The sequence below is a fragment of the Phalacrocorax carbo genome, chromosome 5, assembly GCF_963921805.1.
Source record: "Phalacrocorax carbo chromosome 5, bPhaCar2.1, whole genome shotgun sequence".
NCBI classification, from domain to species: Eukaryota; Metazoa; Chordata; class Aves; order Suliformes; family Phalacrocoracidae; genus Phalacrocorax; species Phalacrocorax carbo.
This window is the reverse complement of record NC_087517.1, coordinates 62,600,753-62,617,689: the sequence shown is the minus strand read 5'-3', so window position 1 is coordinate 62,617,689 and position 16,937 is coordinate 62,600,753. Positions and strand designations below refer to the sequence as shown.

General features: G+C 41.2%; 1 protein-coding gene across 1 annotated transcript in view; it reads right to left on the bottom strand.

The window, feature by feature from the left end:
* CSTF3 (cleavage stimulation factor subunit 3) overlaps window positions 1–16,937 on the bottom strand; it is a 51,845-nt gene continuing 34,908 nt past the window's right edge. The window contains exons 4-21 of the mRNA XM_064452794.1: window positions 16,827–16,859; window positions 16,343–16,440; window positions 14,850–14,916; window positions 14,721–14,755; window positions 14,487–14,613; window positions 11,757–11,834; window positions 11,401–11,563; window positions 10,766–10,875; window positions 10,238–10,354; window positions 8,998–9,072; window positions 7,573–7,716; window positions 7,377–7,479; window positions 5,441–5,510; window positions 3,931–4,126; window positions 2,383–2,536; window positions 1,890–1,984; window positions 1,705–1,765; window positions 1–700 (exon numbers count right to left, since the gene is read on the bottom strand). Of these exons, the coding sequence (XP_064308864.1) occupies window positions 498–700; window positions 1,705–1,765; window positions 1,890–1,984; window positions 2,383–2,536; window positions 3,931–4,126; window positions 5,441–5,510; window positions 7,377–7,479; window positions 7,573–7,716; window positions 8,998–9,072; window positions 10,238–10,354; window positions 10,766–10,875; window positions 11,401–11,563; window positions 11,757–11,834; window positions 14,487–14,613; window positions 14,721–14,755; window positions 14,850–14,916; window positions 16,343–16,440; window positions 16,827–16,859 (1,929 nt within the window). The 3' untranslated portion in view covers window positions 1–497. The remainder of the gene's footprint in view (window positions 701–1,704; window positions 1,766–1,889; window positions 1,985–2,382; window positions 2,537–3,930; window positions 4,127–5,440; window positions 5,511–7,376; window positions 7,480–7,572; window positions 7,717–8,997; window positions 9,073–10,237; window positions 10,355–10,765; window positions 10,876–11,400; window positions 11,564–11,756; window positions 11,835–14,486; window positions 14,614–14,720; window positions 14,756–14,849; window positions 14,917–16,342; window positions 16,441–16,826; window positions 16,860–16,937) is intronic.

Genomic DNA, 16,937 nt, shown 5'->3' with positions numbered 1-16,937 from the left:
TTATGGATATCCTTTTATTTTAAAGGAATGTTTTTTCCATTTTCAACTACAAAACAGATCCCATACATTCTGCCATAAATAAAAACAAACAATAAGGCAGGACACTACATGAACAAACTGAGAACAACTGTTTTCCAGAAAATGTGAATTAAAAATGCTTCACAAGTATAAGCCATCCAGTTTTTAAAATAAAACTGTTGAAAACCCACAAGATTTCAAGTGGTAGATGTGAACACCCTTGAAGAACAAAATGCAGTTTTGACATTTTGCACTTTTGGCTTTGAAAACCTGGTTTTGTTCAGAGCACATTCTAAGGTTGTTCCGGCTGTTTTCAGATCAAGAACCATATGGGAGAAGAGGCACCACAGTAACAAAACCATTTTCAAGATTTTTTTTGTTTGTTTGTTTGCAGCTGTCCCTTTTAAATGCTTGACTTTTAAGAGACTGACGGACTCAATGCAAGTCTTTGTCTGCCACGGTAGAACTCCAAACTTGTTTCACCGGATTCTCTTTTGCTGTCGTGCTCTGTAAATGTCGTGTACAGGGGGAACTACGGATCCTTTCTCCTCGTCATCGTCAGAATCTTCATGTGGTCTCTTAACAGCCTTATTAAGCATAGCGTTATTTTCCACAGGTCCATTGCCTTCCACAGCTATTTCAGGTAGGCCTCCGGTAATTATTCGTACAGCTTCATCAACAGCTTTAGAAAGAGAAAAAGATTAATGTAATTTGTGAAACTAAATTCCCTGATTAGAAACAAGCCCAAGAACAGGGACACAAAGACTGATACGTTGTGGAGATCTGTGGAACATGAGATGTTTTCCTACCCTGTTCTACAAATATTAAGAATTAATTCTCAACTGTCTAAAACTCCAAGCTATGGCAAACACTAATTACAAAGTAAATGCTGCTGCGTCAGCTTGAGACCTCCCCTTACACAAGCACTGAGGTCATTTGCAAGCTTAATAAAACAGGAAAGCCTGCTGGGGAGACAGGACAGCTAGTTCATCAGAAGGTATGCAGAGCAAGTCAGTCTCTGCTTATCAACGGAGAAAGCTTCAAAAATACCAGGTATAATTTGAAGAGATGTTTTATTTTCACTCTAAAGTAAATTAAATCCTAGCTTGTTTTCTCTCTGATCGTTTGCTTCTTAAACTAACAGAATGGGTGAAAAGTAGCGTATTATCACCTGCCATAGTTTACACGAAGCCTGGAGTATGGCTCTGTCCTGTTTTTGTATTTCAGAACTCTACCACCTTCTTTGTAGCAGCTCAGAAAATGCTGCTCTGGAATTACTCCCAAGCACCGCAACAACGCGCATTCAGAGTTATGCCTACCAATGAAGTTACTGAACTGCAAAGTTGTAACATCATGTTACAGTGCTGCTAGAAATAATGCCTTGCTTTGTTTAAAGGATATTCTGAACATCTTTGTTTCTTTCTCTTAATGGTTACCACCAAAGCGCTATTAAAGTAGCAGGCGGTGTTTTTCAGCTTTTTGACTTTTTGTTGATCTCCCCACGGTTAAAAATACAAACATCGCTATGTAGATTCCGACCTACAAAGGTGGCCGCTTCAGCAGCACGCTCTTAAATAATAATTACACAGCTGTAAATACGGTCTGGATTTTAGACAGCAATATCCATATGTAAAACGAAGTCATATGCAGCACTATCACGGACTCCAGAGCGAACACGTAACTTACTGTCTGGCAGTTTGCATCTTCTAAATATCTCCATGAGCTCGTCCACTTGAACAAAGGGACCCTGATTTGTTACCAAAAAAAAAAAAAGTTCAGAAGATGATTTTCAATGGAGTGTTATTGCGGTTCTGTCAAAACAGAATCTCTTCTACAACTTCTTGAAGTTTTCAGAATTAATTAAAACAAACCTGAAAACAAACAGGAGGTGGCAGGAGCTTCATGAGAACTACAGCTGCTGGTGGAACAGGAAATACACCGCCTGGGACGGGATGTAAACCTGGAGCTGTGGGAAACAAAACGGTATGAAGCCAGTGCAAGACAGCCAGACTTGCATTGCTTTTGCAGCATTACTTTTTGATGCAAGTAATTACTACCCTGTCACTTTTGCCTCTACTAATTACATACTGTTTAGTCAGTGATCTGAAGCCTATAAGCAGTGTGTATAACAGCTTATTACCATTCAGCAGACCCCAAACTACTCGTTCTTATTTCCATGTGACCTTAGTATTACGTAAAATATATATGCCTTTAGCAATCCAGTTAAATAACACCCTAAAATTTAAGTACATGTTTAGATGACTGAAGCCCGGGAAAGTCTCTGTGATTAGGTTTGCTAAACACACGGGTTAGTAACTTGCCACCAGGTGAAATATAACCACTTCCGACTGACGCCTGACTTACGTGCTAAGTGTCTTGGCTGAAATGGAATCATTTGCTGAGTGTCTGGTTTTGGATATTCAGGTTTTCTGTCTACTTCATCTTTGAGAACAGGCACGATGGAAGGTGCAACCACAGGGTCTGGAATTATAGCTGCCAGCTTGGCACGGGAGACGTCCTGCAAAAGCCAATGAGAGAGCACTGAGCTTGGCTTGTGTAAATTACAGAACAAAACATCTCTCTAGCCCAGTCGCCTATTCTCACTTTGTTATCATTGTAATTTCAGATGTCCTCTTAGAAGACCATCTGGGCAGAACTTGCATGTTTTCATCAAACATTTTAGTCCTACGGTGTCCCAGCTGGGAGCGGAAACACTTGGTTTTGTTACCGAATGGGACCATATTTGTCATTTTTCAGTGGCTCCTTTTTTTTTAGGTTAGAAAGATTTAGGTGAACAGGTGCAGACCACTAGGCCTTCACAACTATCATTTCTCCCTCATTTCATTCCCTAGATGGCTATTAGCTGGAAGAGAAATAAAGCATAAGGCAGTCAGCAGGCTTGAAAAGCATCAGTTCAAGTAGGATTCTATTTTGGCACGTTACAAGCATTAGAAATGAGCCCAAGGGGTGCATCACGTTAGGTACGCACCACCTCACATGCCTTTATCAACACATACTCTCTCGTAAGCACACCTGTACCTTCAAAATAACTGTCCCGACTGCATTAAGAGAAAAGTATTCAGTGGCTCAATGTGCCTCTTCTTTCCACCTACGATCAGATTATTTACAACTGCATGAAGACCAAAAATTCAGCTGCTTTGCTACCTTTGTTGGCTTCCGTATTTTTCAAAAATCACTTCTGTGTAAGAAATAAATGGAAGCTGAGGCACAATTTTTGAGACATGAATTGAAGGCTCTCTTCCTGTTCATGCAAATGGCAAACAGCAGTTCCTCAACAGAACTGTTTCTGCTTCTCTGGCAGCCTATTTTACATCATGCTTTAAAAAAAGCCCCCAAAAACCCCACCATTTTATTCTGTTCCAGTGGTTTCCCAAAGTGTTATGGCCTTCCACGTGACTAACATAGTAGTTGAAATACATGGGGTCAGAAACGAGATGGGAGACCACCAGATACAGGTGTCTGGCCTAGGCTTCAGAATCTGAACAGCAACACTAGAGCACTTTAGTCATAATAAACAACTGGGAAAAAAAAGCAGGCAGCCACTGATCTCTATAGATAATTTTCCTCAGCCATTTCCAGCAATCATTGGGACTGCGGTATGTTTGTTTTGGTACGGTTCTCAGTGAAGTGAGCGGAGTTCTGCCAGCTGGAGCGGAAGGGCAGTCAGCGATGTTTCATACAGAGGACCTGATTCTACAAACTTCCAAAAGAACATTGGTTTTTGAAGGAGCTCAGGATTAAGCCTGAGGCGAGGCCTGTGGCTGCGTGGTGATGGCATTAACATGTCCACCTTTCCATGGGAACTGTAAGGCAAGTCCTAAACAAGGAATTGCTGAAGTTTGCAATGACTGAAAAGAATAACAGTAAAACCAAGTGCTCGTATCCACTTACCTTGTAACCAAGGGCCTTCAGTTCGCTAGCGGAGCAAGGGTACAAATCCATGAACTTATACCTGTCCACCAGCAGAGCTGTTTCTTTACCCTCATATTCTTCCTTGAATGCTGTAAATCTCCGTTTTTCAACTTTCAGGATACTAGCTAGATCACCAATGTTACTTTCAAAAGCTAAAAACCGAGCCCAGATTTCCCTATAAAAGAACAGATAGAAGAGACAGTTGCTGAAGGAGAAAGAACTACTCATCACGACCCAATTAAGAGACACAGGAGAGGAGAGATTCAAAGGAGGTAATCTGAGGACACATGACCATTTCTATTATTTACTTTAGGTGCATCTATAACATGCATTACCTGCCCAGTGCCTTATGTATTTCTGCAAAAGCTTTCAATCTAGTGGATCGTAAAGGACTTTGTTATGGAAAGGAGAGGACTACTGGTGTAAATGACTTCAGCATTTGAGGTGAGCTTTTCTCATCAATGTAAGATACGCTTTACTCATCCTGCTACACAGAATTTCACTCTGATCCTGGTATGTGAAGGACTTTTCAACATAGATAATGATTCAGTTCATCTGCATAGACTAGCATATTCTAGCAGGCAGGAGCAATAAAATACCCTGTAACGCAACAGGCAGCACTTCAGATTTTTACGTAGCCCAAAGTATATAGAGTCACTGCTCATTTCTCTGTGGAAAATCTCACATGTAACTTAAGCAACATCTGACCGTATTTCTGGACTTGATTCAACTTTCATTTTAGTTTTGGAGTTCACCTTTGAAGAAGATACAGCTTTTAAGGTCTTGGTTTTTCTCACTTTTAAAATGGACATAAAAATATTTCTCATGAAAGATCAGAATTGAAGTGCAGAACGAACGTGCACAGCAGTGCCGTGTTTGATTTCTTAGTTTTGATGCCTATGTCTGCCAGGAAAATAACGGTGAACCTTCGGACCGTAAAGGGTTTAGCAAGCACTTTTTCAGAGAAACAAATTTAAAAAGTAGTAATGGAAATGTGGCGGTGAGTGGTTAATCCAAGTCTTTTCTGGTTCTTTCCCTATTTTATTCTCAGTTGGCCGGGAGTTGTTCAGCATTCTCCTCAATAAATTCCTGACTCACCTTCTCTAACATAGTGCTCCCGAAAGATGGTCTCACCTCCCTCTCCCCATCTATCTCAAGCATCTCTCTGGGGAGCGATACACGTCATTAGCCACACCACCTGCTCAAACCATTGAGTCCTTACCGTGCAGGAGGATTTTGCACTCTGTCCTCAACATACCGCGTCAGTGACATTTTAAAGGCAATAAATTAATGGATTTCACTGCCAGCGGGATGGGGACTTTCACAAATCTGTCACAGTTGTTGCTATTTTAGACAGCGTGAAGGGGGGAAGGAACAGCTGTACCTAGTTTTGTCCTGCTGTTCACTGTTCTAATTTCTTTGGGATGTTTGTAGTTGAAAGGGATTATGTATCTCTTTTAGCACAGTGAAACTGCTTTTGTAGACATACCCAGATTTCTCAGGTGGAAGGCTCCCTGAAGTTAAAACACGTTCAAACAAAACTCTTGTATTATTGTCCTCTTTAAAAATAGAAAGAAAAAAGAAAAATCACACTGAGTAAAATATATTAAAGACAATTTAAAATCATGTCCATTCAAAGAAATATGTACATTGAATTAAACAGAAGGCTGACATTCTGAGACCTAGCTTTGAATTTCAGTAAGTAGAAAAAAAATCTGAACGCCTACATAAAACTTAACCAATGTTAAATTCTAGTGTGAATTTGTTATTTGAAAATCTATTTTTGTTGATAGCAACAAACCGATCCTAATACGGGTTCTTTTATAGGAGCACATCTATCGCTTGGCACCTCTTCAGGATGTCTAGGTTTTCCCATTTTCTTTAATTATCACAATGGCATATGTCGGTAATTTTAAATTTGGTGTTTCAATTCATTACTTCCCTTTTAAATTAGGGCAATATTAATACACTTGCATATTCCTCAGAAGTCCTCCCAGACTTATCGGCCCCGGTCCCCAGTGAGCAGTCAGCCTTTGTACGTCACCAGCTGGGGGAATGCAGTGGCTGGTCGTTTTGTTCTTAAAACCACTCGCTTCTGCCCTGTCTCTCTCGCTGTATGTTTTATCATATCTTACATTTACAGGAGTTTAGTGCTCAATTTCCTTGTTTTTCAGTAAAGTCTGCTGGATTGCTAAGACAGAGCGATACAATGGCAAGCTTTAAGACAATTTTTTCTGACGGCCCTCTATGGAAAGGCATTGCAAATATTCACGTAGACTTAAAATAATTTCTTTCAAAATTAAATATATTTTGACTTGGAAAAAAATCTGTTCCAGCTGACACAAGAAAAAAAAAGCTCTAAATCTGTTCAAACTTTCAGAGCCTTAAAAAAAAGAAAAAGGGTACTGCAGCCTGACAGGAGAGATTCATGTGCCTGGTGCCTGCGGAACGCACCGGCAGGTTCAGAAGACGCAGCAGCACGGCTAGCCGCAGCCACCGCTCACACCAGCGGCGTCAGGCTGGCTCACAACACTGAGCTAGCAATTCGTAATAAAACCCAGATTGTGTTACACCTCTGTGTTGTTATAATACAAATACTGGGCTAGAGCATTGAATACTTGAAGAAATCTGAAAATCTAGTGGGTATCTGGCAGGCAGGACTGGGCGGGGGAGAGCCTGGGATGAACCGCTCTTCTCCCTCTTCTCCAATTCTCCATCAAACATGGACCAGGACAGTTCCACACAAAGGTCTCTCTAGCCCCTGCTCCCCACAGCAGCTCGGGTTTCTTGTAACCTCGCTAATAACTCCTGCATCAGGGAATCCCACATAGAGGCCTTCCGCCACCACCGCCACCTCCTGCCCGGGGCTCCCCAGCCCCCTGTGCCGGGGGAGGCAGGGAGCTGCCTGCCCTGTCCGTGCCCTGCTCTTTGCATTGCAAACCAGCTCCCCGGCAACTTCCAAGCAGGAGCAATATTCACCATGTTGCTTCTGTATCTTGCTCATCTCATCTGTTTGGGAAGAACGAGTTTAAACTGATTCTAGTAGGGACCAATTAACCCATCACTCCTCTCATGCCGATTTCAACCTCCTAGAGATCTTTTTCCTCGGGTTTTAGGTTTCTCAGTGTACTCCCACTGTTCATGGCAGATGCTGTCAAACTGCTGCAACGCAAGTGAGTTGCACTTTGGAAAGCTCACTCTCCTCTATTCAGCAGAATCAAGATCTAATGTCAACGCACTTCTAGAAGTTCAGTAAGGACAAAAGAGCATGGATTTCTTTTTTTCCCCCAAATTAATTGCCAAGTTTTATGAAGAGGTTTCATTGCTCTTCAAGAAGAATCAAAACTAAAATGCAAAGAACTCGGCCTGAAACTAAACTCACAGAGAAGGAACATTAATGCTCCATTAGACCTCTTAAAGCTTACCATTAAGGTGAGAAAGGTAGTCGATATACGCCAGTACATATTCTGGAATGTCCCCATATTTTTTCAGCCCTAGCTCAAAAATCTTAAAGGCCACAGACTTATCCTGCAAACATTAAAAAAAAAAAAAAGTTATTAGCTTCCCTAATACGCACCCTCCTGACACATCTTTAATATCAAACCAAGCATATATGATTACCTTACTACAATAATACTCCATTAAAGCTGCTGTAACATAGACGTGATGGCGGGTCCGGGCATCCTCTCTTGCCTTCTTAAATATCATTCTTCCAGATTTTATGCCTTCTGCTCGCCTTGCAAATTTCATATATTGGATATAAACCTAAGGTGCATATTAACGTTTATATAGTATCAGTGCTAACAAAGAATACTAGGAATAATAAAGTTTTTTACTATATCTGCAATAATCTTTACTCACAAAGTACAGCTAATAAGTCATAATAGAACCAAGACTGTGTTGTGCCTCTATGCTGTTTTGCTATAAATACTGAGGCAAAGCTTTTTATATATTGTTTTTTAAAAAATGGAATATACCTAAGACTGGTCCCCTGAAACGACAATAGTTAATACAGATTTTTCAAGGAAGGGGAGATAAGCAAGCTGATGCCTTCAGAGAACTAGAGGCTTATTGTAAAAACAGTAACTTTCCAATAAAGTTAAGACATCCATAAGGCTAAAGAACCTTCAAAAGGCTTGATGAAGCATTTTACTGTACATTATACAAGCCAAGATACAGATCATCCACCCGATCGAGGAAATAATGAATGTGCTATTTAATTCAGTGGCCAATTTGTGATTTGCATTTCTTTGGGATTTAACTTTCCTCCACTCTGAATTAGATCACAAATAACAGCATTCCTCAAACAGGAGGAACTGGTATGTGGTTTCTCACAAAATGTGTATTTGGGAAGGATTATAATCTGTGTCTAATGAATAGAACACATCAGTAAATAGACACCTTTCGTCTGACCCTGACCTGGTGTTTAATTTTAGACCTCAGACCTTCTTTTTCCTTCTCATGCTTTGTTGCGTCTATTTATAAACGAAATAATTTTTGAGGCCGGGTTACTTTCTCAACACCACTTGTTCAGTACTGGCACAGCTGGCACTACAATGCTGTTTACTGTATCACCTAAGCAGCTGTACAGCAATACTCTTTGGCACTTACATGGTGCACTACAAATTTATTTGCAAACTCTATCTATGCAGTACGGTGTATTTCTGTGTAGGGAGAGCAACGGGCAAAGGCAAGCTGCTTTTAATCAGTTAAGCGGGGGCAAAGTGAAATTTTAGTTGAGCCAACAAAACATGCACCAATTCTTATGAGCTGCTTAATATCTTATATCTTCATTGCTTGTTTTAAGAGATTTTCCAAAAGAGACAGAGGAGAAAAGTACACATGACTTAGTGTATCTAAGTGGATTAAATGCTATAATTATCAACCATGCTGAAATTTTAATCTAATTCTGTCATCTCAGCACTCCACCTGCTCAATCGTCCTTGTGAGCCAATGAACTCCTGTAAGCACCTCCCCATTCTTTGCATGTACTCAGGTGACTATCCCTGCAACTGTGGAAAAACTCAGTACTAAGGATCATCTTACCAGAGTGGGATCAATGTCTTCAATAGCCAAGAGTCGGTTATATATGCTGTGTACTTTCTCATACTTCATTCGACTCTAAGTAAATAAAAAGGAAATACAGACTGCTTAGTAAAACTATACAAATCACCTGTGAGAATGCAAAAAATCAACCTCAAGAAAAAACTAAAATTTTTCTGTTTCCTTTTTTCCCCAGTTGAACACTATGTATGGCAGTCCCTTTGCTCAGGTGCATTTTTTGTCTTGTGCAGTCATTTCTTTACTTCCCACATTAATTTCTCACTAGCGCTTACACACGTGCTTTTCAAGAATTTCTGAAGTCTTTTTCTAATTTAGTAGTACTGCAGCAGAACTGCCACTGCAGATGTCTGGGATAAGAAGACTGTTTCCTTTACCACCGTCTAACAGTAACGTGCAGGCAGCTAGGCAAACCACCTTCTTCACTCTCCAACCTATGCATCTCAGATAATCCATTCTGCTCCCATTCTGCCAGCTGCAGCCCTCCAAGTTGGATTGTGTAACCTTAAAAAAAAATATCTAAATTGCCAGTATGCTTAGGATACAAGAGGCTGCGCTGAAAGCCAAGGAAGGCTTTTTCTTTTAAGGGCAAAAGGGTGTTTTACTGTTGGCCTCAGGATCTTCCTGCAAAGACTCTTCCGTGTTATAAGTGGGCAAAATATATCCTGCAAAGGATTCCATAGTCCTCATCTGATCAGAGGGAAATGGCCCTTACTGCTGGTGGTTCACGTGCCGAACCAACCACTGGCGGGGCATTACTCATTACGGAGGCTGTGCAATATGGTGGTAGCCTGGGTAGAGAGATTTCACAAGAAGGCCGCAGTATAGGGCGTCTCCCATCTCCCCTCAGAGCCATGCAAATACAAACATTAAGCCCCCAAGAATTAGACAGGAAAGGTGCCCTTTATCCCCATATTAAAAGTGAAGAAGCTGATGCTTTGGTAAATGTAAATCTGTCAGCCTTTGAACTTCAGAGTAATTTGAAAAATAGCATCAATATTAAAGTGGAAAGACAGATTTTTTAAAATTTTTGTAACTCATACTATGCGCTTTTCCTCTCCACTTTGTCAGCTCAGTCCCAGAAACACTGAACGAGGTTAAGGCTAGAAGAATCAGTAAATTAATTCTGTAGAATTCTGTGTATTCCATATGTTTCAAATAAATTACATTATTGACGAGAGATGTCTTTGGGTTTTGACATCAGTACATCACTATTTTTGCTCACCTCTTCATAATCTGCATATGCAAAATAAAGAAGCATATTCTTCTTTAATAAAGTGCTGATCGCTCTTTCATAAATATTAGCAGCCTCATCACTGAAAAGCTTAGCATTGTTCATGTCCTGTTATAAAATAAGTATGATAATATAATTGTTCAGCATCTGTGACAATGAACGCCAATCTATGGAATATCTTCCGCGTGTGAAAAGTCCCGGTGAACTTCCATGCAGTACTCCAATGAAGAGATAATCATCTCCTCGGTACTCAGGGAACCACAAAAATCAGGCCCAAAACCTCCCCCCAGACCTAAAACTGGCTAACACTGAAATAGTTTTTCATTATTCTTATCTCAAATGCAAATATTTTTATTTCTTAAAATAGCCCCAATTTTAAAATTCTGAACACGACACAACTTATGGCGCTAAATATTTTGCACACCCCCCTCCTTGGTTCGTAAGTATTTGAGGAAAAATTAACAGTACACCATGTCAAAGCAATGAAATAACTGAGAAAAGCAATGGCAATGCGCTTACCCCTTTTTCAGCTAGCAGTTTACTAGATTGCTCGAGGTACTGCGCAGCTTCATACCAGATATCTGGGTGATGTCCCAGAACCAAAAGGCATTGCTCATAGGCAAACATAACTGCCGGGGGAAAAGAAAGAAATACTCCTTGTACACTATCGCAGAACTGGTACCGTCTTGCACAGTGGAAGTATGAAATACAAAAACCAGCAAACAAATCAGACGATATTAACACTAATTGGCTTTGAATTACAATGATCACAACTGCAGTTGTTTTATATTGCCAGGAACATGAATCATAACCAGCAGCTACCACCTGCCTCCTCCACAGAGGAAGCAGCAGAACCCGTTCAAGAACATCAGCCACAAAATCAGGCTGTGATCCACTGTTTCCTGACCTCCAACGAAAGGTCAGTGGCACATGACTACAGCACTGACCCCCAAAATCCAGGCCTGGCTTTCAGCTTCACTTGAGTGAAAAGAGACGAGTAATTTTGAAAAACACACCCACACAATTCAAGAAACTTGATCAACTTCTGCTCCAGCACGATCCCTGAACGCTAAATCATGTCATTACTTGCGCTGGAGGTCATTAATGGAGCTAAGAAACACAGCTGTACACGTCCTAGCGCAACATCTAATTACCTCTTTTTGTTATAAGAGTTTGATCTTCTGTACGCAGAGGATTGCTCTTTTCCCACTGGATGTATTTCTTCCACATGTCCACCTGCTGAGCCTCCTGTGGGGTATTTTGTGGGGGGACAGAGGGAGCATTGCGGTCCAGACCTTTCATCACTGTCTCATATTCCTGAAACAGGAGCAGTTTTGAACAGCAGGTTTAAACACATTAAACACTTATTTTAGGTTATGCTTTCTAAAACTGATACAAATACTTTAGCATACCAACCTTATTAGTCTAACGCACTCAAAAATAAGAACCAAGTTTAATGCTAGTTTGTAGAGTTAAACAGAACAATAAAAAAGTCAACACAAGGTTGTACCTTTGCTACACGTCGTGCATTCATATAATCTCTACTCCTGTCTTCAATCATCTTCTTAGCTAAGTGAATATTGATGCCCTGGAGAAAGGTGGAAAAAAAGGAATAGGGAATGTGCAATTCCACTTTGGAAATACTGAATCTCATTTCATACAGAAGAGAGCTTGAAAGGGGATGCAAAAGTGAGCAAAAAGGACAAAGTTAGTTTAAAATACTGATCTCTAAAGGTACCACATTTCTCCTAATAAACGTATGGGCAAGAACTTATGTCCCAGAGAATAAAACCACTGCTGAAAATCAACTGACTGGAATATTTTTAATAACTTAAGGCTTTCAAAAATACAATGAACTTTAGATAAACCTGCTAGGGGAGAAAGCAGAAAGAATGCGATTTACATTTTTCCTTTAAATCCTGGGCAGTACCTAGTCAAGAGTCCCAGCTCCCTGCCTTGCTGCTGCCCACTGCTCACCCGGGAAGACTCAGCATATGAGCAATTCAGTTTCTCGGACAGGTATTAACAGAGATTGACCTCAAAGCTCTGCCTTCTCCTCTGTTCCCAAAGTAACTAACAGCTTTTAAAAGAGATTATGTTCAACACACACCCTGCCACACACATACCTTTGTCAGCTGAGACTTGAGACCTGTCACTGCAGAGAGTGACACCCCTCCAGGACCGCATGCAGGTGCAGAGGGCCCTGCTGGGCTGCTGAGCAAGAGCACCAGGGGACTGGGGGCAGCCGGGTCCCCGGGCACAACCCTCATCTCAACATCAGCAACACAGGCCTGCCCACAGGGTCCCAGGCACGAACAAAATGTTGAAGAACCGCTCTTATGGTAGGATAAGCAACTGCCCTTTCGTTCATGCCTGTGTCAGGGTGGATTTTGCTGGCGTGGCTTGCCAGGGCTTTGAGGAAGGTGAGCACAGCTTTCAGGCCTATTCCAAAGCGGCACCTGAGCTGGGTGCTGACTCATTACAGAAGCAGGGTACCGTGTGGACTCTCGCAGAGTGCTGTCTGGGATAGCTGTCTGGGCCGGTTCACCTACAAACCTAGCAATGCCCCATTTAACACAGGACTGGGCTGAGGAAGCAGCAACGCTCTCCCAGGACGCACTCCCAGCCCCGTGAGGGGCAGCCGCGCGGCTCTGTGAGCCACTGTCACTCCTCTGCCTCGTGCGGGGTGTTACCACTTTTGACCATTTGTTTAATTAAAGACACTGGTGACTGACAGGCTGATATTGCTACCCGGTGGCTACCAACCAAGCTAAAGGGAAGCTTGAGAGTATTTTAATTGCAGCAAATAGCCAGCAACCTTTTGTACCGAGACCTGAACATGATCTGTGTGTTGCTGGGCTACTGATGCGGGGAATCACTTCCCCCTCACAGAGCCCTTCTGGTGAGGAGCATTTCCTTCCCCGTGCCAGGACACCTGTACGCAGCAGCCCTTTCCCTCGAGGTCAGCCTAGCCAGAACAGGACGTGCAGAAACCCATGTCCGAGGCAGGGCACCAGCCCTTGGCTTCCAGCAGCTCTGAACAGCCCGAGGTACTGGTTTGTGTTACAGGTGTCAGCCAGAGCTGCCTCAACTAGAAGATATAGAATGAACGTAGGACAGGTTTCAGCTATTGTTTTGACAGTCTCCCTACATATTAATGAAAGTAGTGGGAACCAGCAGTGACAGCCTTCATTTGCTAAGTGGGAGGGGAAGAGGAGGAGGTTTACAGGGAAGTTGTACTGGGGATTTTCCTATGCAGGAGAAGGCATGTCACTGGATATCTTCCCTGGTGGTCAGCAGGCTACCCCTGAATACAGACGGGGCGATTAGCTGTTACAGCACGTGCTCGTGGCTGTGGATGCCAGGAGGTACTCCCACTGGCTAAGCACACTGGCCCTCTTAGTGTCAGGTCACCAATCCTACAACTTGCATAATTATTGACAAGGAAAGATAAATTGTCCCTTTTCTCCTGCTCAGTGCACGGCTGACCCGCAGCGTGCCGGCGTCTGCAACCCCGGGTGCAATACGCAGGACAAGGGAGAGTGCTGCATGAGCACCCCTTCTGAGCACGAGGGCCAGCTACCCTCAGTTCCGCATCCTCACCTCTGCTGATGGGGAAAGGTTAACAAGCCATTACCAAACGTGTTCACAAATATGCTATAAAGATGCAGCTACAAATTAGCGTGCAAGGTCAATGAGTTGAGGTTACGCTTGCCGAAGACAGTGTGGTAACAGGCTCACCTGCTGTAATGGCTTCAGGTGAAGGATGGTGAGGAACATTTTAGATGTACTTGAGACCAAACAACTTAATACTGTGAAGGAAGTCCAAACCATCATAGCTGAATGCCATTTTTACCCTGTTTAACTACAACTGAAAGGAGGGGAGTGCCTCCTTGGGGAAGGAAGCCCTCACTGCCAGCTGATCTGCTCTAGCTTCCATTAAATATATTCTCTGTCATTGATACCAGTGATTTCTAATTCACCAGCAGTTCTAATGGGCCAACTGGGAAATGGAACAGTTAAATGTATCCTATAGAAAAATCTTTAAAATAAAAAATAATTGTAATTCAGGTACCTGTACAGGTTTACCAAGACTTGGTTCATACTGTATGTGCAAAACACAGTTTTTATACTCCTGGTCATCTTTTACACAAAATTATTTAGTGGATACAGTTTGGGCACCACATGTAGTTATACAATATTTTTGAATGTCACAAACAGATTTCATGTTCTTGATTACCTCTTCGTATTTGTTATAATCTCTCCAGAGCTGTTCTATGTTTATCATTGGATTCACACAACCACGCTGGTAAACCCTACGGACAGCTGTTATCCTCTGGTTTTCTGCATAAGATCCTACTGCTTCTCTAAATAGTGGGAAGAGAGATTAATGTCAGCTATTACAGATCATAACTGGTATGAACGTCAATATTAGATTAACTGAGCTTTAAAAAAATTATTTTAATGTACTTACACGCCCTTCAAAAAATTGATGTAATCCACCCAGATCTATGTGAGAAAAAACATTACATATAATGAAACCAATGTTTAGTTGTACTTAAAAAGTATGAAATAAAATGGGTTTTGATTAAAAAAAACATACCTGGTATGACATGATTTCCATGCCAATCTTATCCAGAGCAAAATCATATGCCTGAGCCATTTTTTCTCTGAGGAAGAAAACAAACCACAAAGGCCATAGAGCAAGTCTTTAGTATTTAAAAAATTCTTTATTTAAAAGTATTCTTTCGTGCAGCAAATTCTAAACAAACATTGAGGTATGAAATGTATCATTCAACAGCTGAGAGTAAAAATTGGCATTCAGATAGCTTTATTCTGCATTTAGGCTTTTGTTTGCTTATTTTAAAGTAAATTATTTAAATCTATTGGTGGCAATCCAGCACACTAACAGCTCCCGAGACACACACCCCACCCCTTAATTAAGTGGAAATGCACGTGTACTATGTGCACTGGAAGTAGAGAAAAGAGAAAACTGCTCTCCACAACATCTTAGCTGACGGATGTACCCCTTGTTTTGTTTTATTCCCAGAATTCCCCAAACTTTGTTGTAATTCTCCATGAACACCAAAAGGCTGAGGCAATTAGGAATAGCTCCCCTGTGTGGAAACTGGCCAAAATCTTTCACAATTTCTTATCTCCCCAAATTCAAAGTATTTTTCCCCAAATTTAATATGTTCACAGAATACTTCCTCGACCAAGTTTCAATGAAAACACTTTTTCTCTCCCCCAGTTTCCTTTACTCAAACATTTTCAGTACCTTACTACCTCCTTGACCATACTGGCAGGAAAAACGGAGGAAAGTTAAATTAGATAAAAGATGGAGGGGGGCGCTGCTACGTTTTTAATTGTTTCAAAACAGTCTTGTAAAAATAAATTTAAAGAATCCTACTTTTTTTGTGTTAATGCATTAGCTACCTTGCCAGTTTTAATACAAAAATTATGGTGCAATGGGAAAGAAACACTTTATAGATGCTGAAAGGTATCGATATATTTTGAAACTTCAAGCAGGAAGAAAAAGCATTAAAGGCAGCCTGCAGAATTATAAACAAGCAAAATGTAGTAAATGAAAAGGGATGAAGATTAACGCATCCCAAAACTATGATACCCTGTTTTTTATGCCTTTTTATGCCTTCTGAAACTTCCTCTAATTCCTTAACTATTTACTAGTACTAGTCCAATATAATACCTCAGCTAGAATCAATGCTGAACTTTGTGGAGACTCTAAAGGGGGCACTAAGGGGGAGGACAGCAAAAGGTCCTGACTGCGGAAGTGTGCTTCAGGCTGGCGCAAGCACCGACTGCATCTGCAGGGAACCACCATGGATAGGGCAGCTACTCCCCTGCTCTTGTCCCACCTCGTTGTATGGATCCAGACTAAGAAGTAATTTTACCCAGCAAGCTCACTTAAAGAAACTTTAAATGTTTTCTATAAGCAAATTATATATTATCCCCGACACTCTACTGGAAGATCCCCAGGCAGGTTTGCCACCCAGGTTCCTCCCCATCCCCTAGTCAAAAATCAAGAAGAGATTCACCATAAAACTAGAATAATCCAGAGCGACTCTGTTAACTTACTTGTAACTAGGTAGCTTCCCCTTGGTTTCTCGTACATAGGAAAGGTAACATTTCCATAAATCAATGTGTAAAACCTTCATAAGGCATCGCTGAAACAACTGTTCAATACATCAAGAAGACGTGATCAGGATTCCAGACACAGAAATCAAGTTTCTACTTTTAATGCTATACAGTATGAATTAGAATAATCTTTGTAATTATGATTGAGATTTGTAAGAAGGAATAAGTTAAAGCACTCCTCCTTTTGACTAAAGCATTTCCATGCTATACAAGGGAACTGGAGAGAATTACAGGGAGTAATTCCTCTGCACACTTCACTGATTATAGCTTGGTAACAACAGCAAATCCACTTTAGTGGATTCTTATCTGCGCTTTTGAATAGTGCATTCAATGACAGCTATAGTTCTTTCTAATCTGCTTTAGCCTAAACACAAGATACTTGTTCTTGCTATAGAGGTATATTACATACATTGATAGGACTCACCTTTTCCACTTTGTCATAATTTTTTGCTTTAATCTATAGGGAAGCAGAAAAAAACAAATCACTTAAGAAATTATTTTAGAATAGTAGGAATATATTCTTCATACAGTACTA